Source organism: Gorilla gorilla, chromosome 11 (assembly GCF_029281585.2).
Source record: "Gorilla gorilla gorilla isolate KB3781 chromosome 11, NHGRI_mGorGor1-v2.1_pri, whole genome shotgun sequence".
In the NCBI taxonomy this organism is placed as follows: Eukaryota; Metazoa; Chordata; class Mammalia; order Primates; family Hominidae; genus Gorilla; species Gorilla gorilla.
Window position 1 is genome coordinate 80,575,045 of NC_073235.2, and position 26,330 is coordinate 80,601,374.

The 26,330-nt window shown below is 37.8% G+C and overlaps 1 protein-coding gene across 1 annotated transcript; it reads left to right on the forward strand.

The window, feature by feature from the left end:
• The first annotated feature begins 7,116 nt into the window (after positions 1-7,116).
• Positions 7,117-21,224, forward strand: RBM45 (RNA binding motif protein 45). Its single transcript, XM_019021614.3, has 9 exons — positions 7,117-7,596; positions 11,005-11,127; positions 12,796-12,922; positions 15,024-15,146; positions 15,915-16,094; positions 18,245-18,374; positions 18,551-18,635; positions 18,850-19,013; positions 21,024-21,224. Exons 1-9 carry the CDS (start codon positions 7,297-7,299, stop codon positions 21,214-21,216), a joined length of 1,425 nt encoding a protein of 474 aa, XP_018877159.1. The 5' UTR covers positions 7,117-7,296; the 3' UTR covers positions 21,217-21,224.
• Positions 21,225-26,330: the final 5,106 nt, after the last annotated feature.

The following is a 26,330-nucleotide window of genomic DNA, read 5'->3' on the forward strand; positions in this document are numbered from 1 at the left end:
GGTGGGCAAATCACAAGGTCAGGAGTTCGAGATCAGCCTGGCCAAGATGGTGAAACCCCATCTCTACTAAAAATACAAAAATTAGCCGGGTGTGGTGGCGGACGCCTGTAATCCCAGCTACTCGGGAGGTTGAAGCAGAGAATTGCTTGAACCCGGGAGGCGGAGGTTGCAGTAAGCTGAGATTGCGCCACTGCACTCCAGCCTGGGTGACAGAGAGAGACTCCCTCTCAAAAAACAAAAAAACAAAAACCTTACTGTATGATGGTAGATATATAAAATAAATTTTTTACAAAGATATTTTGTTTGAGACTGTTAAAAATTCTATAACTAAATAAATACCTCCTCCATCTAAAATGATGTAAAAATTAAAATAAGTTCAAACTATCAAAAAATTGTACTTTATCGATGTCTCAGGAGGTTCTCCATGGTGGTACAGGATGGCATAATGAAGGCCCTGAATGTGGAAGCTGATGGCATAGGTCTCACCTGCAGCCTGGCACCCAATATCACCTCACAGCTCTGAGCCCCTGGGCCAGATCACTTCCTCCACCCCTCCCTATCTCACCTGCCCAGCCAACTGGGACCTTGGCCAGATTTCTGCAATAAACACTTGCGGTTTCTGTCCAAAAAAAAAAAGTGTACTTTAATATAGTAAGGAATACGCTGTCTGGGTTTTATTTTTCTGTTTTTGTGTTCTGTGAAGAATGAGTGCAAGGGAGATGGGGTTTGGGATGGATTTGAACACAAAGAATTACTACTACAGACATCATGAAAATACCAAATTCTTTGAGAGTAGAGTCCTAAGCACATATTCATCTATCAATAGAAACAGAAAACGTTTGTGTTATTCTGCCAATATTGAAGAAACATATTGTTTAACTACAATTCATAAATTGTTTAACATACTGTGGTTAAACAATCTGTATTCTTCAATATTGGCAGAATAACACAAACATTCTTAGTTACTACTCCAAGAAAGGCCAATGCTTTATACACAACAACCTGCAAAACCAGCTCTCCCTAACTTCTTTAAATCTATGTGGAAACCCATAACAGTGTCAACAATCCACGTAAAGGGAAAATAGTTTTCTTTAGGCAGTATCCAAAAACAACTAAGCTATTAACCAATAGTTCAGGTTTCATGGAAAGCCGGGTAAGAAAACTTTATCCAAGAGAAGCTTACTTTAAAACTTCAAACATCACTCAGAGTACTGCATTCAATTATCAGTTCTATTAATTATCTAAATAGGTTCAGAATTCAGTGAGCCTTTGAGCACAGACCATAAAGGATAAAACTTCAGTCATAAAAGCACATTTTTGGCCTTTTCACAAAATACATTCACCATAACCATAAAGCTTGTATCATAAAAAAGTCATCTAAGCACTAACTAATCTTTATTTCCAATTTTTATACAAAGCAGAAAAATCAGATTGAGGCTGGGCATTGTAGCTCACACCTGTAATCCCAGCACTTTGGGAGGCTGAGGTGGTTGGATCACCTGAGGTCAGGAGTTCGAGACCAGCCTGGCCAACATGGCGAAACCTCGTCTCTACTAAAAATACAAAAATTAGCTGGGTGTGGTGGTGCACGCCTGTAGTCCCACCTACTCAGGAGGCTGAGGTGAGAGAATCACTTGAACCAGGGAAGCGAAGATTGCAGTGATCCGAGATCGTGTCACTGCACTCCAGCCTGGGCGACAAAGCAAGACTCTCTCAAAAAAAAAAAAAAAAAAAAGAAAAAGAAAAATCATATTGATTTTTATACTAAGTAAATGTTACTAGTAATTCAGGAAACCAGACATTTAAAAACAAACAAAAAACTGTCCTTACTCATAAACTACAGATTTCACATGAAAGTCACGTGTAACATATTTCCATTATAACTGTTAAAACTACCAGCATTAATCACAATTAAAACTTTTACTTCTGCCCTCTCTAATCATAGACGAATACTGCCAGTGCAAATACCTATGACCCTCTTCCAAGTGCATTAAAACCAACAGATTCAGTAATAGCAGGAAGGGAAGAGCAGGATAGCAAGGGACAGAATATCTTAAGAAGGACAGGAAGAATATGAAAAGAATTCATTTTGTCCTATAATCATTTGGCACTCTATCAGCATTTCATATTTCAAAAGAAATATCTCACTGAAATAGGCAAAGATGTGGCATCTAGTATGAAAATGGTCATTCTTCCAAGAATGAAGTAATTTCAACATTAAATAGAGTAACAGTAGCAAACATTTGTATGTGCTTAGTATGTGACAGGCATATTCTAAGCACTTTATATATTATTAACTCATTTAGTCCTCACAACAGCCCTGTAAGATGGATACCATTAACATCTCTATTTTTATAGATGTAGAAAATGAGGCAAACAGAAATTAAGTGACTTGTTTACGGTCACAGATTGGTAAGCAGTGGAGAATTAATATTAAATCTATAATCTTATAGGTTTAACAATTCCTTTTTTTTTTTTTTTTTTTTTGAGACGGAGTCTCACTCTGTCGCCTAGGCTGGAGTGCCGTGGTGTGATCTCGGCTCACTGCAACTTCCGCTTCCCGGGTTCAAGTGATTCTCCTGCCTCAGCCTCCTGAGTAGCTAGGATTACAGGCATGCACCACTATGCCTGGATAATTTTTGTATTTTTAGTAAAGACGGGGTTTCGCCATGTTGGTCAGGCTGGTCTCGAACTCCTGACCTCGTGATCCGCCTGCCACGGCTTCCCAAAATGCTGGGATTAGAGGCGTAAGCCACCATGCCCAGCCAACAATTACTTTTTAAGGGTGACTTGGCAACACTGTGTTGAACACAATATCTGTAACAATGCAGATGCTTACAACTTCTTTTTACCCAACTGAGAGTGCCTAAAGAGGAGTAGGTGGGTACATACCATTGCTATGTCTTATTTTTCATAAAAAGAGAAATGCTAATGAAACACTTTTTAATATTGACATTAAAAACGGCCAGCGGTTCCTCCCTTTGCCCCCGTTCCCAGCAGTCACCTGGAACAGCCACCCGGCCAGAGTCCACGCCTCAACTTCGAGGCTGGCGATCCAGAAAGAGCACCTCACGCCCTGTGCTGCAAGCGCAGCCGGACGCGCTCTTCCAGTGGTCGCCAGCCAATGGCAAGCCGGGACCCGGTCCCACTGCTGATTGGCCCCCAGATCCCGTGCGATCTCACCTCTCGCAGAGGCTTAAAGCCTTGTACTTGCTGTGCAGTGCTTGGCTCTGCGTGCCCGCTGTCGAGTAGCTGTGGATATCTCTTGAGCTGTCGGAAACTGGCTAATTCAACTGAAGAAATGAATTTTTAATTATTTTCATTATAATTCATTTTAATTTTAGGTAATTTTAGGTAATTTTAATTTAAATAGCCACAGTCACCAGATGCTTTAATGAAACTATTCTAAGTGGTATCTATGAGTTTTGTCCTGTGATCTACACATTTAAAAGATGTATGTCATCAAGTTGAATCAAAAGGAGCAGGCATACTGTGAAAAAAAAAAATCAGGTGTTAGATATTATTCTCAAACTCAAACAAAGGCATGCAAACTCAAGAAGGAGACTACCATTTCTTGAGTGCCTGCCACAGGTCAGACTAAGTAATTGCATACTTTATCAGTAGACAGTAGCCTTACAGATGGGTCAAATGGAAACTCTGGACCATATTCATATACAACAGTCTGAAAGCTACTAATTGATCACCAATAAGTCTTAGTTTTAAAATCTATAAAAAATTTGCAAATAGGGCGAAGTATTTTTAGTTAATTGATGTAACATATGAAGACTAATATCACCAACTAAGTAAGCCTCATTGTACTTGAGTTTGGAAAATAATGACAAAAATTTACTATTTGCTCCTGGCATTTCAAAAATTAGTCACAATATCACCTCTCATTTTTAAAAAGAAAAGATTTGAGGGAGAAAAAGTTTCAAAAAAATCTGAATTTCATGTGAAACAAACGTGTGCACATTCTAATAACAGTGCTTTATAGGCTACATGTTCTAAAGCCTTGAAAAAAATTTAATCTGCAAATGCCCAGCACCTGGTTTCTTCTATTAAGCAGACTAACTAAAAATCATTCTTTTAAACCTCAGACATTTTTAGGTGTTTTAGTTACATGTAATTCATGTTCGAAGGTTTTATGATTTGAAATATAACAATTTGGTCATTGAGTGATGAAATGTTCTAAAATTGATTGTGATGATGCTTGCACAATGCTGTGAAGGTACTAAAAACGATTTAATTGAATACATCAAATGAGTAAATTGTATGATGTAAGAATTAGAACTCACTGGGTGTGGTGGGTCTCACCTGTAATCCCAGCTACTTAGGAGGCGTAGGCAAGAGAATCACTTAAGGCCAGTTCAAGATTGCCCCAGGCAACATAGTGAGACACCAATCCCTTAAAAAAAAAAAAAAAGAAAGAAAAAATAAGATAAGAAGAAGAATTATATCTCAATAAATCTGTTTAAAATAAATACATGTCATGAAGAAAATGTACTTACTTTTTTTAATTTATAAGTAAATTTCTAATTTTCCTTGAATATGTCATATTTCGCATAATTGGATAGTAAAGAAATTTTGCTTTCCTGGCATTTTCCAATATTTCTGTTCCTGGTTTTGTTTTATGCAATCTTTTATCTTTTTTTGAGAAAAGAATTAACTGTTCTCAATAACAGCCTAAAATTTTCAGGACACCAATCAGTAGTCTTATTTCACAAAGAATAGAGATTGCCCAGTCAGGACAATTTAAGAAAATTACACATTTTCCACTAGATGGCACTGGTTTGCAAATAATATTGCTTTGCACTTCCTCTCATCAACAAAATTATTACACTATCAAATTATTTTCATTTACCTTGATAGTTGTGGGTAGGATAAAGAGAAATGGAAAGTTAAGAAAAGATACTTCCTAGAGTTGTTCAGCCTCAGGGTAAACAGAACCCTCATTACAGATATGGAATGTAATACAAGGAGAAATTATAAAAATCTTAGTGCTAAATCCAGGGTGACAACCCACAATCCCTGACTCTCAGTAGTCATCACACAACTGTATAATATCAGGGGTGGGGGAGTGGATACTATAGTCAAAGGGAACAGAAAATTAATCTCAATTATACCATTATACAAATATTATCTCATTTGATCTCTAAACTATGAACTCCATATATATTATCTTATATGAGCATAACTATACAAGGCTAAATGATTAACTCTGTGGGGGAAGAAGAGTAATTATTTTGTTCAATACTACATCCCTTCAGTATAACACAGTGCCTAACACATAGTAGATAGTCAAAAATACTTATTAAGTGAATGGATGAATTAATTAAACTTGATAGTCATGCTCCTGCATAGCTATTAGGCAGCTATCAAGCTTAACTAATCCAACCACAAAACAATATGTATTAGCTATTTAGTAGGTAATATTATTCCTACTTTACAGTTAAGGAAACCGAAGCTGCAAGTATTAAGTAACTTATCCAGGCTCACACAATTCAGTAGCAAAACCATGTAACATAATCTGATATTACTTTGCATTATATATTTACATGTAAGATTTCCACAGTGGGGGAAAACAAGCCCTCGGGACATGTCTTTCCTGTTCCTCATTATATATCTAGCTCCTGGCATAGAGCCTGGCACACAGTTGGAGTACAATAAGTATTTATCTGGTTGACTTCATAGCAACCTAGGTCTTAGCATCCAGAACTTGTTTATTTGAAGAACTCTGCCCTCGGTCTACTTAGGGGTTTATTCCTTTCACTTCATTCCAATGCCACTGCTAAATCCAGGCCTTGTTTCTGGATTTCTACTGGGTTTCTGACCTCTCCTCTAAGGCTTGTTAACAAGAAGGCATTTCCCATTTTGCTTGCACTCTATGATTTCTCTTAGTTCCACAGCTGAGCAGTCCACCCTCACTGCCCTCCAACCCCAGGGTTGCTTGTAGAAGTTGAGTAAATCAACAGATGGAGTTAGTTCTGGGTTTGTTGTTGTTGTTGTTGTTGTTTGAGATGGAGTCTCGCTCTATCCCCCAGGCTGGAGTGCAGTGGTGCAATTTCTGCTCACTGCAAGCTGTGCCTCCTGGGTTCACACCATTCTCCTGCCTCAGCCTCCTGAGTAGCTGGGACTACAGGTGCCTGCCACCACGCCAAACTAATTTTTTTGTATTTTTTTTGTAGAGACGGGGTTTCACCATGTTAGCCAGGATGGTCTCGATCTCCTGACCTCATGATCTGCCCGCCTCGGCCTCCCAAAGTGCTGGGATCACAGACGTGAGCCACTGTGCCTGGCCAAGTTAGTTCTGGTTTTAGCCGTACTTTTTATCTCTATTACTTTGGCTATGCTATAGGCCTCAGCTTCCTCATCTCTAACAAATGACGCTGAAATTGAATGATCTCAAAGCTTCCTTCCAACTCTAATGCTATATAGTTTGAACTCTGTCCTATATTGATCATCTATTGAGCTTATGACCAAGATGGTGACAAAGAACTCTCCACTTTGACCAAAACTTAGGCTCCTTTGAGTCCTCTGCTTGACTAGGCTTGATCTTGGGCTTTCTGTCCTTGTAGAATCCAATTTGAGCAAGAATCCTGCTGAATCAGTGTAGTGACAATCCTCATTCTTGGTGTCTGACTACCATGGATATCAATCACCCTGGCCTGCCTTCAGCAACTATCCTGTCAAGTTGGTTTAGCCAGAATCCTCCTTAACACTGATGTTCCCCCTTTGTAATTTTCCATCCACTGACCTCCCACCCAGCTTCTTGGTTAGAAATTTGTCCTTATTAGAGTCAAAATTCAGTCCAATCTCTCTCTCCCACTGCAAGACCCCATTGCAGCTGTCCCTGGACCTATCTCCATGGCTCCCTTTGTCAAAGTCGGCCTTCCTGTACCATCTCTAACGAGTGTCATGAATAATTTTTTCTTTAACACTGGAAAGAATCCTTGGCCTTAGGGGCGGGGTAAAGCCAGCTTTGGGAAAGCCCGTGCATTAGGCAGCGCTGTTCTGCCTGCAGGGAACGATTGCACAACTGATACTTGGGCCTAGGCTCAGCTCGATTTGAGGATTTGAGACTTAGACTGGGTCAGGGTCCCCCGCGTCGCCAGGGGGCGCTGCAGGCCGCTCCCCGGAAGGCCGCATCCTGCGCGGCTGGACAGCGCCTGGCGCCGGACTCCTCTTTCTCCCGGAAGCGGAGCACCGAGCCGGCAAAGGCTTGGGTGTGAGACAGCAGCGGTGGCAGACACCGCAGAAGCAAAGAGCGGTGAGGCTCCTGCATTCGGGTGGAGCACCATGGACGAAGCTGGCAGCTCTGCGAGCGGCGGGGGCTTCCGCCCGGGCGTGGACAGCCTGGACGAACCGCCCAACAGCCGCATCTTCCTTGTGATCAGCAAGTACACGCCTGAGTCAGTGCTGAGGGAGCGCTTCTCGCCTTTTGGCGACATCCAGGACATCTGGGTGGTGCGGGACAAGCACACCAAGGAGTCCAAGGGCATTGCTTTCGTCAAGTTCGCCCGCAGCTCACAGGCCTGCAGGGCCATGGAGGAGATGCATGGCCAGTGCCTCGGCCCCAACGACACCAAGCCCATCAAGGTGCGGGTGCCCGGGTCGGGGTGCCCTCGGGGGAAGGAGTGGGCGTCTTGGACCTCCCTTCACCTGCTGCTCTGCCGGGGTGAGGGAGGAGTGGAACATCCGTTCCCGGCAGCTGACCAGACAGCACCTGGCTTGGGGACAGGGGCTGCTTTGAGGAGAGGCTCCCCTCCCACGAAGCTGCGCCGGGTTGCAGGGAAGGGGACGGGATGCGGAGTGTTTGCCCCACGAGAGCCGACCCGGCAGCCGCGGCCACCGGGTGACAGAACAGCAGTGGCTGGGCTTCCCCTGTCCCTCGCCCTCACTAATCCACCAGGTCTTGAGTTCACTGCCAAACTCGTCCTAGCCTACTTTGAGTACTTTTCTGACCTTCCTCTCTCAGATGCCCAGATTTCCATATATAAAAAACGGAAAAACTCTACTTTTCCTCAGGTAGAGATGAGGCGTTAACAACTTGACAAAAGTACTTTAAACTGGGGACCTCTGGTGTTGGACGTTTTCCTAGTACCAGGTGAAAGAATACATGTACAGAAAGAATAAGTGCAGGTGTTTAAAACGGTCACTGTTACATATTCTTCACATTTTGTTATTTTGGAAAATTGTTTTGAATGAGCTCTGTTTCTGAAAGTGTTAATAGCATACATTTGGTTCTTGACCCTTTCTGTTACTGCAACTTTTCTTTGAAAGCAGACCAAAGTAAACTGCCTTAAGAAGAGCCAAATCATTGTGATAATGACACATGGCAGAAGGATCATTTTGAGGGTTATTTGACATAATATGTGCTTTCAGCACAGTGCCTCACACAGGGTAAGCCCTCAATATGTCCTTGTTATTGATCAGTAGTAGCCAAGATGTCACAGCTTACTCCCTGTGATCTCAAATCAGGACTCAATCCTGAGAATCTGGCAATTGCTTAAATTGTACCCTTCGTCTGCCCCATGTAAATAGTTGCTGTGTATGTTATTCTGTTGGTACTTTGCACAAAAACATTTTCTCAATTTTTTAAAGAATTGTTTTCCAAACTGAGAATGGTATTCATATGGATTTATGTAAATAAAGGGCTCAGAGATATTTCAGTCTCTGGAGGTCTTGCTCCATCCACCAAAGAGAAGGAGCCTGGGACTCTACCAACAACACAGTAAACAGTCCCTTCCTACCACTTCTCCAACCCTCTGAAGTGTGTCAGAATGACAGCAACAAAATTAATTGTAGGGCCACAGCATATAGGATCAGGAATTGGCAAACTTTTTCTGTAAAGGGCTGACTAGTAAATATTTTAGGCTTTGCAGGCCACATACAGTCTCTGTCACATAACCTTGTCTGTTTTTACAGTCCTTAAAAACTGTAAAAACAATTATTACATCATGGGCTATACCAAAAATGGAGCTGTGGTTTGCTGACCCCTGTACTAGACTGATGAATTTTATCGCTGTCCAATTATGACCTTAGTGGAGAGGATTTTTATATTTTGAGTGTAACATGACCACAGAGCCCTTGTGGGCAACCCAAAAAAATGTCCCATATTTGAAATTGATGGACCACCTTCCCCTGATAAATTTCTATAAGAGAAATTAAAGGCCCAACACCGAAATGTACCCTCTCTTTTAGCCTCAGAGAAATTAAAGATCTTGTTCCCAAAAAGAAATAAACTTTACTATTTTCTTTGTCACATTTTTGACTATTCAGTTTTAGCCAGAAGGTTGTTTCACTGTAGTACCTAGCTAGACCGTCTAGTTTCTGTTTCTTTTTCTTTTTTTGAGACAGAATCTCACCCTGTCACCCAGGCTAGAGTGCAGTGGCTTCTTGATCACAGCTCACTGTAGCCTCCACCTCCCAGACTCAAGCAATCCTCTTGCCTCATCCTCCCTCTCGAGTAGCTGGGACTACAGATGTGCACCACCATGCCCAGCTAATTTTTTTATTTTTCGTAGAGACAGGTTCTCACTATGTTGCCTAAGCAGGTCTCAAGCTCCTGGACTCAAGTGAGCCTCCCATTTCATCCTCCAATTACAGTTGTGAGCCACCACACCCTAACAGACTAGTTTCATTCAGCAGCTGCAGCTTGAGCCATCTTCAACTGGAACACTCTTGGGTTGTTTTCAGCATTTCCAGTTAAATTAATTCAGCTTCAATATTTCTATTGTACTTTGCTTTTACAAAGTTTCAGAGGATCTATAAGACAACAATATTATCTTACCAGGCCTCAGCCAGAAAAGATTGTCCAAGTAAAAGTTATTCTGTGACCAACTATGTTATCTGGCGGAAAGGGGGAAACCTAGAAAACAGAAGAAAAAAATCTTGGCTGTAGTTTTGCAAGAATGCTTCTTATCTAGAGCCTATGAACACTCAGTCTATGAAGGTAAAAATTTATGGGAGAAATCTACCATGAGTAGGTTAATTATTTTATGTATGTTCTACATAGACTGTCTCCTTTATCAGAGATTTGAAACACCTCAGTCCTCTAAAATATAGAAATCTGTGCTCTGATGGCACTTCCAATTTCATCTTACCTGAGGTTCTTTTTTTTTTCTCTAGTGTCTTTGCATATACTTAAAGCTTCCCTATTTGTATTTCCCTATTTACCATTTATTACTGATATCAGCCACAAGACTCTAGTGGGCCATTTCCATGTTACTCAGTAGTTGCACTCATATGGTGCTTGACATATAGTATAGATTTATTGAAGGAATAACTAGAAGTAGACTATAAAGGGATATGTCTCTAACACTGTGGTTTTCTTGGTTGCTGCTTCCTACTCTGGAATTTCATAAGTTCCAGTTTTCTCATGCTTGAATGATATAGAGCCCCCTTTACCAGCAGTGGATCAGAGACCAAGATATAGAGACCCCTTTAAAGGAAAAAGAAACAAACAATGCAAGTGCCCTTGTTTATGGTGTTTTAATTAATTGTATTAAGTTTCTTCAAATTAATCCGGCTAAAAATAAATGCAAAAGTAGAAATACATTTGGGAAAAACACAATGCAGAGATTGGTATTATCTCATAAAAAAAGTCATTGCAGGCCCAGCACAGTGGCTCACACCTGTAATCCCAGCACTTTGGAAGGTCAAAGTGGGAGGATCACTTGAGCCCAGGAATTCATGACCATCCTGGACAACATAGCAAGACCTTGTCTCTACAAATATTAAAAAATTAGCTGGGTGTGGTGGTGTGTGCCTGTGGTCCCAGCTACTTGGGAGGCTGAGGTGGGAGGATCACTTGAGCCTAGAATGTTGAGACTGCAGTGAGCCATGATCACACCACTGCACTCCAGCCTGCTTTTTTTTTTCTTCGAGACCCTGTCTCAAAGAAGAAAAAAAAAGTCATTGCAAGAATAATTGCTTTTGAAAAAATTTAAGAAATGGGAAAATAGTTGACATTATTTTATTTTGGGAGTTTTGTTTGTTTCTTAGGTTTTCATTGCTCAGTCCCGATCGTCTGGAAGTCACCGAGATGTTGAAGATGAAGAACTTACAAGAATCTTTGTTATGATACCAAAGTCCTACACAGAAGAAGATCTGCGGGAAAAATTTAAGGTATTTATTCTAATCAGCTAGCATATGTGATAACTCATAGTCCTGCATAGGTTGTATGGGTACTAAATCTGAAGTGTTGTTGGAATAAGGTCAATAGAGTAGTCTTGGGGAATTACATAACTGCTTTCATCAATTTCAATCTACTCTTTAAATATTAAACCTAGCATAAATTAGTTTTTAAAATTAAAGAATATATAAAAGCTGGAAAATAGTAATGGTAGTCTCTCCCTACTTTATTGTGAAAGTAGAGATTCGCAGAAATGAAGCATAAAGCTCAGAAACTTTTAAGTAAAGTCACACAACTAGTAGGTGGTAGAGCTATGATTTAAACCCAGGCTGTCGGAGTCTGGAGCCTGCTCTTGGTCTTTAAAATTTCAAAGCATGCTTTTATCACTCTCCTCTATTGCCTGGCATGTAGAGGCGAATCAGGCAGACCTGAGTGTGTGAACTGTATTATCTAGTATTGAGAACAGGCCTATGGTGTGTTGACATGGTACTCATTCACAGAAAGGCTTATTCTTTGAAGAGTTTTTGTCCTAAAATTGGGCCTTTGAAGGAGTTATATTTAAAGAAGAAAACGTAAATATAGCTCTGACCTATATAAATGAAATTTGAGGATAATTTTATGTCTTTTTAGCCGTTAACCTATGCAGTGATGAGCTTTCACACAAATTATTAAAAAGCAATTTTTTAATTGTTTTGAATTGTAGTTTTTTATCTTTTTTCTACTAATCCTCCCATGAATTGGGTGGCAACAAGCAAGAAAGAAAACAAGCAGTAAAAAGTAATTTTCAAACTTTCTCTCCTACCCCAATTGAGAATTCAATGAAATACTTCAAAAATAACAAATACCAAAAACGTATATTTTATACATCCTCCAGTAGTAAGGAAAATGTTTTTTACCTTATTTATAAATTTTTATCTTTTCCTGAATGAACAAATATAACACTTTAATGTATAGTAATTAAGTTGCTAATTGATTACATAAGAATTTATAAAATAAATAATAAATACTAATTATATTCCATATTTCTTTGAACATTGAAAGTAAACACTACTGCATGTTTCTCAGAATAGTAACTTTCTGAGTGAACCAGCATATTTTAGAAATACCCTTTGAAAAGCACTCCTTCAAAAGAATACACAATCATTTATGTTCCTGTTAGAAGACAGACAAGTAATAATAGCTAATGTTCTTTGAGTATGTTCCAAGCCCCATGTAAGCACTTCACATGTTTTACTTCAGTTAACCCTTAAACAACCCTGTGAGGTAGATACTACTGCTAGCCCCTTTAATAAAGAGGTAGGCACAGAGAGAATAAGTAAACTGCCTAATTAATGAGTGGTTGATTCAGGATTTCAATCTAGAAAGTTTAATTCCAGAGCTCTGGCTCTTAACCACTGTTGAGCAAGACTTTGGAGCTATCCAGACCATGTACAAATTCTTACTCTTCTGTGACTTTGTCCCTCTTTGATTTCTCTAAAGCCCAGCTTCCTCGTCTATGAAATAAGCATGTTTGCATATACAAATATGCAATATCTGCATATTTTATACTGCTTATTTCTTTGTTTGCATGCAAGGGTCACATATAAACAAATTTTTAGTTCTGAAATACTCTGTTCAATTAATTTTAAGTCCCCTAAAATCATGTCTTTTAACTCTCTTAGGTGTATGGAGATATCGAGTATTGCAGCATTATTAAGAATAAAATCACTGGAGAAAGTAAAGGTTTGGGCTACGTACGATACTTAAAACCATCACAAGCTGCCCAAGCAATAGAAAACTGTGATCGAAGTAAGGATGTGTTTAACATTGTTAAAAACTTTTGTAAAAAATTCTGATTATTCTAAATAACTGAATTTAATATTAGTTTTTGCTAATAACTGTATCTGCTAATGTAATTTTAGCAGTGGGTATTTAAATATTTACAGTCCACGGAAGAAAAATATTTTGGGGCTATGATTAAACATTCATTGAGGCACTATCTTGAAGAAATAAGAGCAACTACATTAACTTAGTAAGTGAAATGCATACTTTGGGTGTTATTTTTATAGGTTTTTAGGGTTTTTTAAGTGTATTTTAGAATTTTAAGTATTAAAAACTTGACTTACCTTTTCAAGGTTTTTAAAATATTCTTTATATTTGTTTATATTTGATCTACATCCCAAAGACTATAAAGTATAACTAATAAACCTATAGGTTAAGGATAAGATTTATAAGATGTGCAAACATAGGTAATTAATATAGATAGGGTTAATTTCAAGCTAGAGTGACATGAATGTGATCTTCTGATGTTGCTGTATATATAAAGAATAAGAATTTTAAAGATGTCAAAGAGAATATTCTTTGTTGGTATACTTCTAGTTAGGTATATTGACCTTTAGAAATGATATGTAGAGTAATTAAATTACTGGATTTTAGGACATAAAAATATATACTTACTGGAAAGAATTACTATTAATCAGTAGAATTCTTAGATACTCCTAAGCTACATACCCAAATTTCCTCTTAGATCCTTCTAAATTTCTCATTTAGCTAGCAGTAATTGAGTACCTGCAGTATACTGATCAATATGCTAAGTACAGGGATACAGATGAAGTATATGGCAGCCCTCACATTTAAGGAATTTATAGCTGTATTGGGTAGCCAAGATCTAATAGGCAAAAAATAAAGAATAATGGAAGAACTTTTTTTAAAGGCTCTTTGAAAGCAAGAAGTATGTCTTATTTGTCTGTCACTCCAGGTATCTAGTACAATAATAGGCCCTCAATAAAGATTTATTAAGCTCTCTATAAAAGTAACTGCCATTTATAGTAGACTCAATAAGAATTTGCCAAATGAAAAAAATGTTCGTAAGTGTATGGTAGAGTCTGTCAATGGTGAAAAACAAGTGCTGGATGAGCATGGCAACACATGCCGAGGGGGTAGGACTTGTGTCTGGTGTCGAGGAGGCAGGACAGAAGGTGAGAGCAGTGCTAGCAGAGGCACAATGCCAGGAATAAACATGTGTTTTGCTTGGTGCTGTGAAGGCAGCTGTCTGAGTAAAGCACAGTATTTCTGTTGAGACATTCTGAGACACAGTTAACTAGGTACATTGGAACATGGGAACCATATATTGGAGATTAGGAAAAGTTCAAGGTTAGTCCGCATTAGGATTCCTTTGTAGATTGTTTAGAAAGACAAAAGTAAGAATAGTTGATCTAACCCCACAGTATTAATGATAGATTTCCAGAGAAGAATTCAAACTGGCTGGTTTTATCCTTTTTTAAGCCACTGAATAATGTGAAGAAAACTGAACCCTTGAAATATGCCCATGTGCACATAAATGCGTAATAAGCATTTTGTTTGAAGTGTCAGAGGGTTTGTGGAATCTTCCCACCTTTTGAAGCTCATCCTTGGACCCCTAGTTAAGAACCCTTGATCCAGAAGCAAAAAAAACAGTTAAAGGGCTCTTGTAATTAATTGAAGAGAATCTAAATTAAAAACAGAGGCAGGGAAGTTAGAGTAAAAGATAGCATATTCCAATCGTGTGCATTTCAAAGGAAGAAACTTGGTGACAGGTTAAATATGAAGAAGCCCTACAGGATTTTGATGTTGAGGAGCTTAGGTGAATGAATGACGATGTTATCTGTAATAGGGGGAGATGGTAAGGGATAGCATAGAATTGCTGATCTTTCATGTCTACATTGACCTGTAATTTGGGATACGTGCTGTTTGTCATTTACTCTTTGCCATCTTCCAGAAAGCAAAGAAGTAGGTCTGGAGGAGATGGCCATTGTATAGATTTTGCTTTGTACAGTTATATTTATAAAGCTGAGTCGGGCACTAGCAATCAAGTATATTTGCAGGTATGTTAAATTTGCTGTGAAACTTGAAATTCATGGGGTTTTTTCAGGTTTTAGAGCAATCTTGGCTGAACCTAAAAATAAAGCATCTGAATCCTCTGAACAAGATTATTATAGTAATATGAGGCAAGAAGCTTTGGGACATGAACCTAGAGTAAATATGTTTCCATTTGGTAAGTAGGCAACCTTTACTTTTAATAGTATAATGTAGTATGTGCAATCTAATTTGGGTTTTAAAGAATACTCTTATTGGGCATCTATAAATTTCACCGAGTGAATAAAAATCTTAAATGTAGTTTTTTTATTCCTAAAATGTGGATTATGACTCCTAAAGTTCTTAATATTTAACACTTATTTTGTTTAACCGATTTCTAATTATAGTTTTCTCTGTTAAGTTACGCATTCCTCATATTAGAAACTATTGCCACTGCCACTTTTTTGGGTGAGCTTCTGCCTCTATATAGCTGACCAAAAACTTAAAAAGACATATGTAGAGATCCTCTCCGTATGAGTCCTAAAATTTTGTCCCAGAACTACTGCTACTTTAAAATTAGGGCTACAGAAAGGAGAGGAATGGTAAAAGTAGAAGCTCTAATAGAAAAAGGGGAAAATGGGTAATGAAAGTAAGGCCTGTGAATGTTATTTGACGTAAACCTTCAGGTAAAATACTTACCATATTTTTCAGTTTTGCATACTAAACTTCTTTCTGTGAAATTAGACTATGCATTTCTTCTTATATTTCTGCATTAAAGGTAGGGGAGTGGGGAGAGTTGTCTTTTCTTGTCATTAGTCCCATTGGTAGTTCTGATGACCAGAAGCATACTACAAAATACAGTGCCTTTATTCAGTACAATGGACTCTGTTTTCTAGTATTTAAAATGTTAAGCGAATTGTTGGCTGTGTAGAAATCTAAAGATTTACTTTTTTTTATATTGTTGGAGAACAACAATCTGAATTTTCAAGTTTTGACAAGAATGACAGCCGAGGCCAGGAAGCAATCTCCAAACGCTTGTCAGTTGTATCAAGAGTTCCTTTCACTGAAGAACAGCTTTTCAGCATTTTTGATATAGTACCAGGATTGGAATATTGTGAAGTTCAACGAGATCCTTATTCAAATTATGGTAAAATAATGTTCACATTAAAAAATATATATATATATGTATATATACACACACACACACACACACACACACACACAGAGTTTTGTTAAAATGGCTTTTCTCTAGTGGCACTTTTATGTCAAGTACTGCTCATGTGACAGGAATTTTATCTTTCCTTTTTCTCTAATATAGACTTCAAAATATGGTGATACCTTAATAAACAAAGCCCTGGAAATATATCTTCTTTTTACAAAATTGTTCACTGTAAAATATATTTTAACTCCCACAAAATATAACATTCTGTATTCCAGTTGCACAACAAAAAATACCTCTGGATAGAGCCTCTGTTTCTATGTACTCTTTTGGTTAATGCTAGACAAAGTTACAAAACTCACAAAATTTCCTCCTCATTCATCCCTAGATCTCTTTCTCTTAAATTTATACCCCTCCTTCCTTTCATTCCAAGCATCTAAATGCCCTGCTTCTCTCCTGCTTCTTCCAATTCTCAGTGGAAGCAAGACTCCAATATCAGCCATTTGAACTTATTAATTAGTTAATTGATTAAACCCATTATCTAACATTAGCTAACCCATCTTTGTGTTTTAAGCTTTTGATTTTATTAAGGCTCTTTGTTAATGGAGGCATTGTGGCATAATGGGAAAGTCTGGCATTCCATTTTGCATAGAATCGGGTACAAATCCCAGCAGTGACATGTAGCTTTGAGACCTTGGCAACTTGCTTATCCCCTCTGAGCCTCTCTTTCATCGTATGTAAAATGGGATCATTGATACCTTCTTTGCCAGGGTTAGGTAAGAATTAGAGATAATATATGTAAAATAACTTAATGCAAGTTCTGGCATGTAATAGGGCACTCAGTAAATCTAAGGGGTTTTTTTTTCTTTGTTAGTGAGGGGTGGTAGAGAGAAATCATACTTGGTTGGCATCTCTTCCAGTTTTGTAAGGATACCTGATTTAGTCCTTTTAGAGTGGCATGGCTATTGACATAGAAGTAGTGACATGAGTTTGGTCATGTGAACCAACAGGACTAAGGTAACTCCACCCTTCATACAGACACCCCCACATACTCACTAGTACCCAACCCAGCACTAGTCTTTTTGTAGAACTGTCTTTGAGCCATCCCCAGTCTTAACCGGATCATATGCTGTCATTCTCCGTTCTAAGACTTCTAGGCACACATTTTTGTGTTCTCTGGCACATTTGTTATATGCATATGAAGTTGTGTTTACTTTGTTTTGTTCCCTCCCTTTTATCTGGTATGTCAAAATGTATTTGTTCCTGTACCTCCTGTTTTGTTTCTCTGGTTGGATGTGTCTGAAATATATGTGTCATTGGAACATCTTTTTATTAATAGAGGTGTCATCATATAGTTCGAATCTCATTTGAATTAACTTTATATGGTCATTTGATTTCTGTGTTTTAATTTCATTAAAATATTGGATGCTTGGGTTTCCAGATGAACATAAATTATAAGTGTTTCCCCGGTGGTTTGTATTATAAAAGTGAAAACCTTTTAGTTGTGTCACAAACTCCTGGGCTCTCTAAGGGATGCATTATAACATTGTCCCTCCCTTTAACATTACCCTCCTAAATTGAAATTCGTCCCTTTGGCAGAAATCTCTCCAAAGGAATGTAAAATATATCACTTGTGATCTGAGATCCTCTGTTCCCTATCTTTTTGTTTTTCATTCAAATCACTTTTCCTCTCCCTACTGCTGCAGATAGCCGGAATGAGTATATATTCTTTTCAACTATCACTTCTCATTTCATTTCCTACCCAGTATGGTTGGGAAAATCTTAAAATTTCAAAGTACATTTCAAAGAATAAAAATTTAGACTTTTAAGTATATTGGTATCGTATAAGAAAAGCTAGTATCCTAAAACTAAACTTATTAGACAGGACGTATGTTAATATTCCATTTTCCCTAAAATATCATGTTCATATTTTTCCCTAAATTATTTCTTCCTTTTCTAGGAATACACCTGTTGCACACATGATAACAGAACTGTGTTTTCTGATACATTCGATTCTGTATTTACTAGTTGTGTGATATTAGAGTTCTACATGGTTTCATTTTTGTGATAGATTGTAACATAGGCCTTAGGCACTCAGTGTGCTTTCCTTTTTCATTTCTGTATGTTCTCTATTTTAGGTCATGGAGTGGTTCAGTATTTTAATGTAGCATCAGCTATTTATGCAAAATACAAATTACATGGATTTCAGTACCCTCCTGGGAACCGAATAGGTGTTTCCTTCATTGATGATGGAAGTAATGCAACAGAGTAAGTACCATTCCCGGAGTGTCTAAAGCCGAGCTTTGAGTGTACATGATTGATAGGACTTGAAGAATAAAAATAGAAACAATTGACCTCTCAGGTGAGAAAGTCACACAAAACAAGTTACTGTTAAAAGACTGAATATTTTTAGTTTTATGTAAATTATCAGTTATTGTCTCCAGTCTCCTTAGAAAAATGGCAACACAGATGGTAGCTGCACAGCTTGCATCAATGGTGTGGAATAACCCAAGTCAGCAACAATTTATGGTAAGTAGGTAAGAATTTAACCTTTATAATATATCAATAGCATATAAAATAAATGTGAAGAGAAATCATACTTTGTTGATTATCTATGTATGAAAATTTTCAGAGCTATTGTGGAAGACCACATAGATGCCATGATACATATCTGTCTTTAGCTCTTGGCCCAAAATCCCTAAAGGGCATTTTTTTCTTTTTCTTGTTTTCTACCTGTTAACAGCAATTTGGAGGAAGCTCTGGATCACAGTTGCCTCAAATCCAGACAGATGTTGTACTTCCATCATGCAAAAAAAAAGCCCCTGCTGAAACTCCTGTGAAAGAAAGACTTTTTATTGTGTTTAATCCTCATCCTTTACCTTTAGACGTATTAGAAGATATATTCTGGTAAGAAAGTTACATTTTTTGTTATATTTTATTTACACTAGTAATTTAATTATTTTTATAATCAAGACACTTCCTTCACCCAGTACTTATCAAGTAGAGATTATTAGTTCTCTGCTTTTAAAAACTCCTTATTTGTATCATCTTTTTCAATTTCTGATTGTTTTCTTATCTTGTTTATCAGTCACACATCCTAAGGCTCCATAGAGAATTTCCTGCTATTTTGTTTTTGAAACATAAAATGGGCCTGGTGCAGTGGCTCATGCCTGTAATCCCAACACTTTGGGAGGCCGAGGTCGGAGGATCGCTTGAGCTCAGGAGTTCAAGACCAGACTGGTCAATATGGCAAAACCCCATCTCTACAAAAAATACAAGAATTAGCCAGGCATGGTGGTACATGCCTGTGGTCGCAGATACTTGGGAGGCTAAGGTGGCAGGATTGCTTTTGCCCAGGAGGTCGAGGTTGCAATGAGCCAAGATTGTGCTACTGTACTCCAGCCTGGGTGACAGAGTGAGACCCTTTTTGTGTTTTGTGTTTTTTTTACTAAGCATCTTCTGTTTTGTTGGTGCATTGTTGGATCCTTAAGGGTTATACAGTCCCATTGTGTAAACAATTACTTGGTTGTAGGGAAAAATATATAAATGTTTTTTATAATAAAAAAGGGAAGGTTCTTATTTATTTTTGTGTTTTTAACATAACTCCTTTCTTTGCTTTTTCTTTTAGGCCTTTTTCCCATTTGCCTTACAATAATGTTAGTGAATTTGATAGACAGGAAGCTTGTTAAAGAGCTGCACAAAATATCAGGGACACAATGTGATAGTATATTGAGGCTCAAAAGGAAAAAAATATCAGGATATGGTTCAAGTATTTTGACCTTTATTTAACTGATATATTTAGTTTTCTTCTTGAACCTCCTCTTTGTTCAAGGCAGGAACTGTGCTAAGTACAAGAGACATCATGTAAACAAAATATTAAATGGACAAGACATTATGATTCTTGTCCTCTTAGAGCTGGTCTCATGTAGGAAACAGACAAGTAAACAGAAAATTACAACCCAGGGTGATTGTTGCTGTGATAAGGAATGTTTAAGATACATAGGAGGAGCAGTTACCTTAGAAACTCTGAGAAGCCTTGAAAGAAGGAAGGTGTATGTGGAGACCTGAAGTATAAAAATAATTTCTCCACAGGTGAAAGCTGGGAGAATGCATGGTTATTTCTGCCATAGAGAATGTAAAAGAAGGGCTGTTAAATAGGGAATTTGAGAGATTGTTAAGGAAGATGAAACTAAAGAGTCCAAGGACAATGTCAGAAAGGCTCTAGAGCTATATTAAGGAATTTGTTGTCACCATGGAGTCAATGGGGAGCTGCTGAGGGGACTTTAAGGGAGTAAATGATCATATTTATGTTTTAGAAAGATCACTCAGAAGACAGAGTGAAAAATGGATTGAAGAGGGACAAACTCAGGGGTAAGGAAACTAGTGAAAAAAGAGTTAGATTAAGGAAAAGATGATGGTCTGAAAGAGAAGAGAGACCTGAATGAGAATGAATAGAATTGACTGATTGAGATGTTTAAGATTGACATGAGTTGGATGTCGGATCTGGGGAGAAGGGGGAAAATGGAGTCAAGAATGGACTCCAGGCCGGGCGCGGTGGCTCACGCCTGTAATCCCAGCACTTTGGGAGGCCGAGGCGGGTGGATCACGAGGTCAGGAGATCGAGACCATCCTGGCTAACACGGTGAAACCCCGTCTCTACTAAAAATACTAAAAATTAGCCGGGCGTGGTGGCGGGCGCCTGTAGTCCCAGCTACTCGGGAGGCTGAGGCAGGAGAATGGCGTGAACCCGGGAGGCGGAGCTTGCAGTGAGCCGAGATCGCGCCACTGCACTCCAGCCTGGGCGACAGAGCGAGACTCCGCCTCAAAAAAAAAAAAAAAAAGAATGGACTCCAAATTTTAGACCGGAGCAGTTGTATTTATCAATTTTGGTTGATTATTTTTTTCACTTTGTTTCAGTCGTTTTGGTAACCTGATCGAAGTTTACCTTGTGTCAGGAAAAAATGTGGGGTATGCCAAGTATGCCGATAGAATAAGTGCTAATGATGCCATTGCCACTCTACATGGAAAGATTCTGAATGGGGTGAGACTTAAAGTTATGCTGGCAGATTCGCCAAGAGAAGAATCTAACAAACGGCAAAGAACTTACTGATTCTTGAGGTAAGCCCTTTTTAATCTGAATTTTAAAACATATTGAGTAAATAGTATATGAGGAATATGTGTAAGTACTTTATGAACTTTTCTTTTTATTGATTTAGAAGTTGTCAGTTAAAAGAGCTTTGCAACTATTTAAACTTTAAAAATTGTTGACATTTACTGAAGAATGTTTTTGCCCTTCTATAAAATAAAATCACATTTCAATTTAGAAAGATAAATAATTGTTTTTTGTTTGTGAAATCTTCGATTTTAAGAATTCGACTTTTTATTATGTGCTTATATAAACTTTAAAGTTGTCCAGTGCTAGAATAAGGATTGCTTTAAAAAAAAAATTGAAATACTTCTAAAGATTTTTAACTTGAAGAATTGGTGTCTTGAGTTATGAATTGAGGTAATTTATAACAGTCGTTTATAAAGATAATGTTTTGACTTCTCTCTAATGAAATGCCTAAAAAGCAATATCAAATAATATATCATTTTTGGACCTTTTGAACCTAAATGTTGGTGTTTTCTGGACTTGTATTTGTGACTTTGTGCATTAAAACAATACATTCAGAAAATATTCTCGTATGCATATACGTATTTTTTAAGAAAACCTGACAATTTACCAAAAACTCTTTATTGTAAATTTTGATACATACAGCCATATGAATTCCATTTCCTATTTTATTTATTAGTTTTCAAAAATCAAACTACAATTTATTTGACTGTGACAGTGAGTTTATATCTGTGTGGTTTGGGGAAGCATTCCTTAAAGTTTGACTTTTTTTTTTCCCCCCGAGACATCTCGGTCTGTCACCCAGGCTGGAGTGCAGTGGCGAGATCTCGATTCACTGCAACCTCCACCTCCTGGATACAAGTGATTCTCCTGCCTCAGCTTCCCCAGTAGCTGGGACTACAGGGGCGCACCACCACGCCTGGCTAATTTTTTGTGTTTTTAGTAGAGGCGGGGTTTCACCGTGTTTCGATCTCCTGACCTCATGATCCGCCCGCCTCGGCCTCCCAAAGTGCTGGGATTACAGGCATGAGCCACCGCGCCTGGCCTAAAGTTTGGCTGTTTTTATTCTGTAAAATAATTCTGAATTTCAGGGGAAGCCGTTTTCCTGTTCCCACACACTAACTTTCCAAGTCTACTATAGGTCAAATGTAGTAGATGGCAGGCACTTTGAATTCAGTTTGAAGTTACTGGCTTGAAACCTTTATTTTTTTCACTTAAGATTTTCTTTCTGACCAATTGTGTGAGCTAGCACGTATGAGAATGATTCCTGCCAGGCCTCACTGCTGATGACCCTTCCTCTCCTAGAACAGATCACATGATTAGTTCCTCCTTCATAGAAGGCATTTGACAAGAGAAAGTGCCCATTGGGCCCATTATGAATAATCCTAATTTTTAAATCTTTTTAAATGTTTTATTAAATGACAAAACCACTCTCATTGTACCATACATTGTTAGCAATTTAACCCTGGATATATTAAATTGGCAGTGGAAAAGAATTAGCAAGCATTTTTTCCTGTTTATGGATAAAATGTTAAGAATGAATTCTGTTTGGAGAAGCTATTCTCTAGCATGCAAAAAATGTATTTTTTCTAGTCTGTGAATATTTCAATAATAGGAAATAAATAGTTCTTGCTTTTACTCAATAAATCTTTGTTCTTAAAAAGGACAATAATATAGACTTTAGACTTCTCAGTATAGAAAAGTATATAAATTATTCTTGTGGTTGAACCTTTTCTAATGATTATTTACATGTTAAAGAGAATATTGGGCTTAAAATAAAACGCCATTTAACTGTGACTGGGCTGGTCTCTACCCCTTTTTTTTTTTTTTTTTTAAACACAGAATCTCAGTCTGTCACCCAGGCTGGAGTGCAGTGGCCTGATCTCGGCTTACTGCAGCCTCTGCCTCCTGGGCTCAAGCAGTCCTCACAGCTCAGCCTTGCAAGTAGCTGGGACTACAAGCATGTGCCACCATGCCCGGGTAATTTTTTTTGGTAAGACAGGGTTTTGCCATGTTGCCCAGGCTGGCCTTGAACTCCTAAGCTCAAGTCATCTGCCTTCCTCGGCCTCCCAAAGTGCTGGGATTACAGGCATGAACCACTGCGCCTGACCCTCTTTGCCTTTTTGAGGCCCAGTTTTCTCATAGGGCTTTTGAGAGACAGTGAGTCAACAAAATTCCTTGTAAAATGAAAAAAAGGCTTTGCAAGTCTAAACTAAAACTCTTGCATTTGTAGCTTCAGTGAAACCTTTGAGATGTCCTCTTATCTAAAATAATGACATCCAAATGATCAGAAACTAAAAGTATAATGATATAAAACTACCTTGTGGCCAGTTGGTACTGTGAGAACTAAGCTTTTAAATACTACATTTTCCCCTTAAACTCATCCAATTTCCTACATTAGAGGAATTGCATATTCAGCATGGCTGTTCATAAAAATTTTAATCTATCATTTTTCCCTTTTTTGAACTGTTACACGTATTCAGGGCAGAGATAAAGTAGGGTCAGGTTAGTTGAAAATGGCTATTTGGATAGGATACGATTAGCTACACGGTTTTGAATTTCTTCTAATTGCAGCATGGCTTTTTTATTTTTGCTGCGGATCTCCTATTTACAATGGACTCCATTATGAGATTATTCTTCTTTGTTGGTGTATTAAATAAACATATTACCTTATTTTAAGTTTCGATAAAATACTGTGGAAGACTTTGCCAAATTTTATATGATTGTGACAAGTTTTTTGGGGTAGGTGCACTTTTTTGTTTGTTTCTTTAATTTTTAAGAGGCTGCAAACACAGCTCATGAAGGCTGGTTTCTTTTATCTCTGAGGTATGGGCCTGGGATTAAGTGAGTCATGCCTAGGAAATAGAAGCAACTGATCCAAGGATATAACATTGAAAGTAGTTGAATTCTATTTTGAGATGGGTCTGATAACCACAATGTAATTCTCTTTCTATTTGAGGAAAATATAAATTTTAGTATTTCAGAGCATCAGATTTTTTGTTAATTCACAACACTTTCCCTCTAGAAATTCAGCACCTGCATCGCCCTTCTTAGTAAGTTTGGTTTTATTTGGGGGCAGCTATGATTAAGCAGATAACATTGGGTATACTGAAATAAAGGAACAATTCCTAACATTTTAGGAATACTACAACAGCTATTTCGTTTCGTTTCAGGTGATGATTTTCATACTTGTGTTGTGTTCTTTCTACAGAACAAAGACTAAATAATGACATAATCCTCAGCTGACTGACTGAAAATGTGACTGGACGCATTCCCTGTGGACAGTTGACAGCTTTTTTTTTTTCCATATACCTGATAGTCTGTGTACAGCATTGTTTTGTCTGGGAAGCAGGGATTGCTGACATGTATTTTTGAATCCATACATTAATGCTAAAACGAATATAGTAGTTGTTCCTTAGAGCAATATGTTGTTACGTGTAGCAGAAATAAAGTTTTCTTTGCTTAACTAAATCATGACTTATTTATGTGAAAGACAAGAACGGAAAAATTTAATAGACAGTCGTTAGAATTTGACTAAATGACATATGTCATTGATTTTGAGATGCACATCTTTCACATTTTAACACCCCTGAAAGTAGAAGCATCTCACTATCAGTTGTATGGCATAGTGTAATCGACAACCTTATTTTCTTTCTTAATAAAACATGAAAAGGTGCTTTTTTCAATCAATTGCATCTTAGAGTCAATAAAATATGGTAATTGCTACTCAATCTATACATGCAGCTTAACTGTTTACACTTAATCTAAGGACAAAAGACAAAATCATTGGAAATATTTTGTACTGTATTTTTTTTTTAGTTATACCAAAATGTGTTGGTAATTTTGTGAAGCTCTAAGATTATAAGGCAACAGTGATAAAAAAATTAAAACTTTCTGATAATAAATTTAAATAAATGTCAGTGGCTTTGGGGGGATGGACATTTTTATCTTTATAGAAATAATGGCCACTCCAAAAATATGACATGCAAGGAATTTTCAAAACAGACTACAATAGGAGGTATAGTTATTTTGAAATTAAAGATTAAAATTAGGGCCAGGGGTGGTTGCTCACCACACCTATAATCCTGGCACTTTAGGAGGCCAAGGTGGGAGGATCACTTGAGCCCTAGAGTTCAAGAGGAGACCAGCCTGTGCAACATAGAGGACCCAGTCTCCACAAAACATTATGAAATTAGCCAGGCCTGGTGGTGTGTGCCTGCAGTCCCAGCTACTCAGAAAGCTGAGGCGGAAGGATTGCTTGAGCCTAGGAGACCAAGGCTACAGTGAGCCACAATAGTGCTGCTCTAGCCTGGACAACAGAGCAAGACCCTGTCTCAAAAATAAAAACTAAAACTAAATAAAGATTAAAAATTAGGGATCTATTCTGCTTGTATTTTGAAAACTTTAACAAAAAAAAATTATTAGTTGTGACATTGAATTGATATGTATCAAAAAGGTAAATCTAAATCAAGCATTTGGCACTTTTTATAAAAAGGTATTATAAATGATATGCATTTGTTAAAACGTAATTATCTCCTCATTATACTTCTCACATTCTGACTCAAATGATGAGAGATTAAATTCAGCAATCTTAATAACTGAGTATCTTATACTTGGACATCTCCATTGGAAAACTAAAATCTTTTCTTTTAAAAGTCAGTGATTTTAGCAAATTTAGATAAGAAAATTTAGTCGTGTCTTCACAGGCAAAACTGCTGACAAGAATTGGGCCAGGTATCTTTCTGTGAGGCAGAGGATGTATTTTAAAGAGAAAGCAAAGCTGGGTGCAGTGGCGCAACTATAGTCCCAGCTACTCAGGAGGCTGAGGTGGTAGGAGTGCCAGAGCCCAGGAGTTCGAGGCTGCAGAGTGCTGTTATTGTACCTGTGAATAGCCACTGTCCTCTGTTTCTTTGTTTTTAATTTTTTAAAAGAACAAAGCAATGAAAAACCTAAACGAGGGAAGTTGTGGATTAATTACCAAAAAATAGGTGTAGTTATCCCAAACTCATTTACTGTACACATAGTTCAGTTTTCACAGATTGGAATTAAATTGTTCCTTACAAGTTATTGGGCTCTGCCATGTAACTAATGCTTGAATTATGTCAAAAATA

Excerpts from the sequence above, each read along its gene's own strand:
- RBM45 (XM_019021614.3), top strand. The coding sequence starts at position 7,297 with ATGGACGAAGCTGGCAGCTCTGCGAGCGGCGGGGGCTTCCGCCCGGGC. Across the intron at positions 11,128-12,795 it reads ATCTGCGGGAAAAATTTAAG|GTGTATGGAGATATCGAGTA; the intron begins GTATTTATTCTA and ends TAACTCTCTTAG. Across the intron at positions 19,014-21,023 it reads GTATTAGAAGATATATTCTG|TCGTTTTGGTAACCTGATCG; the intron begins GTAAGAAAGTTA and ends ACTTTGTTTCAG.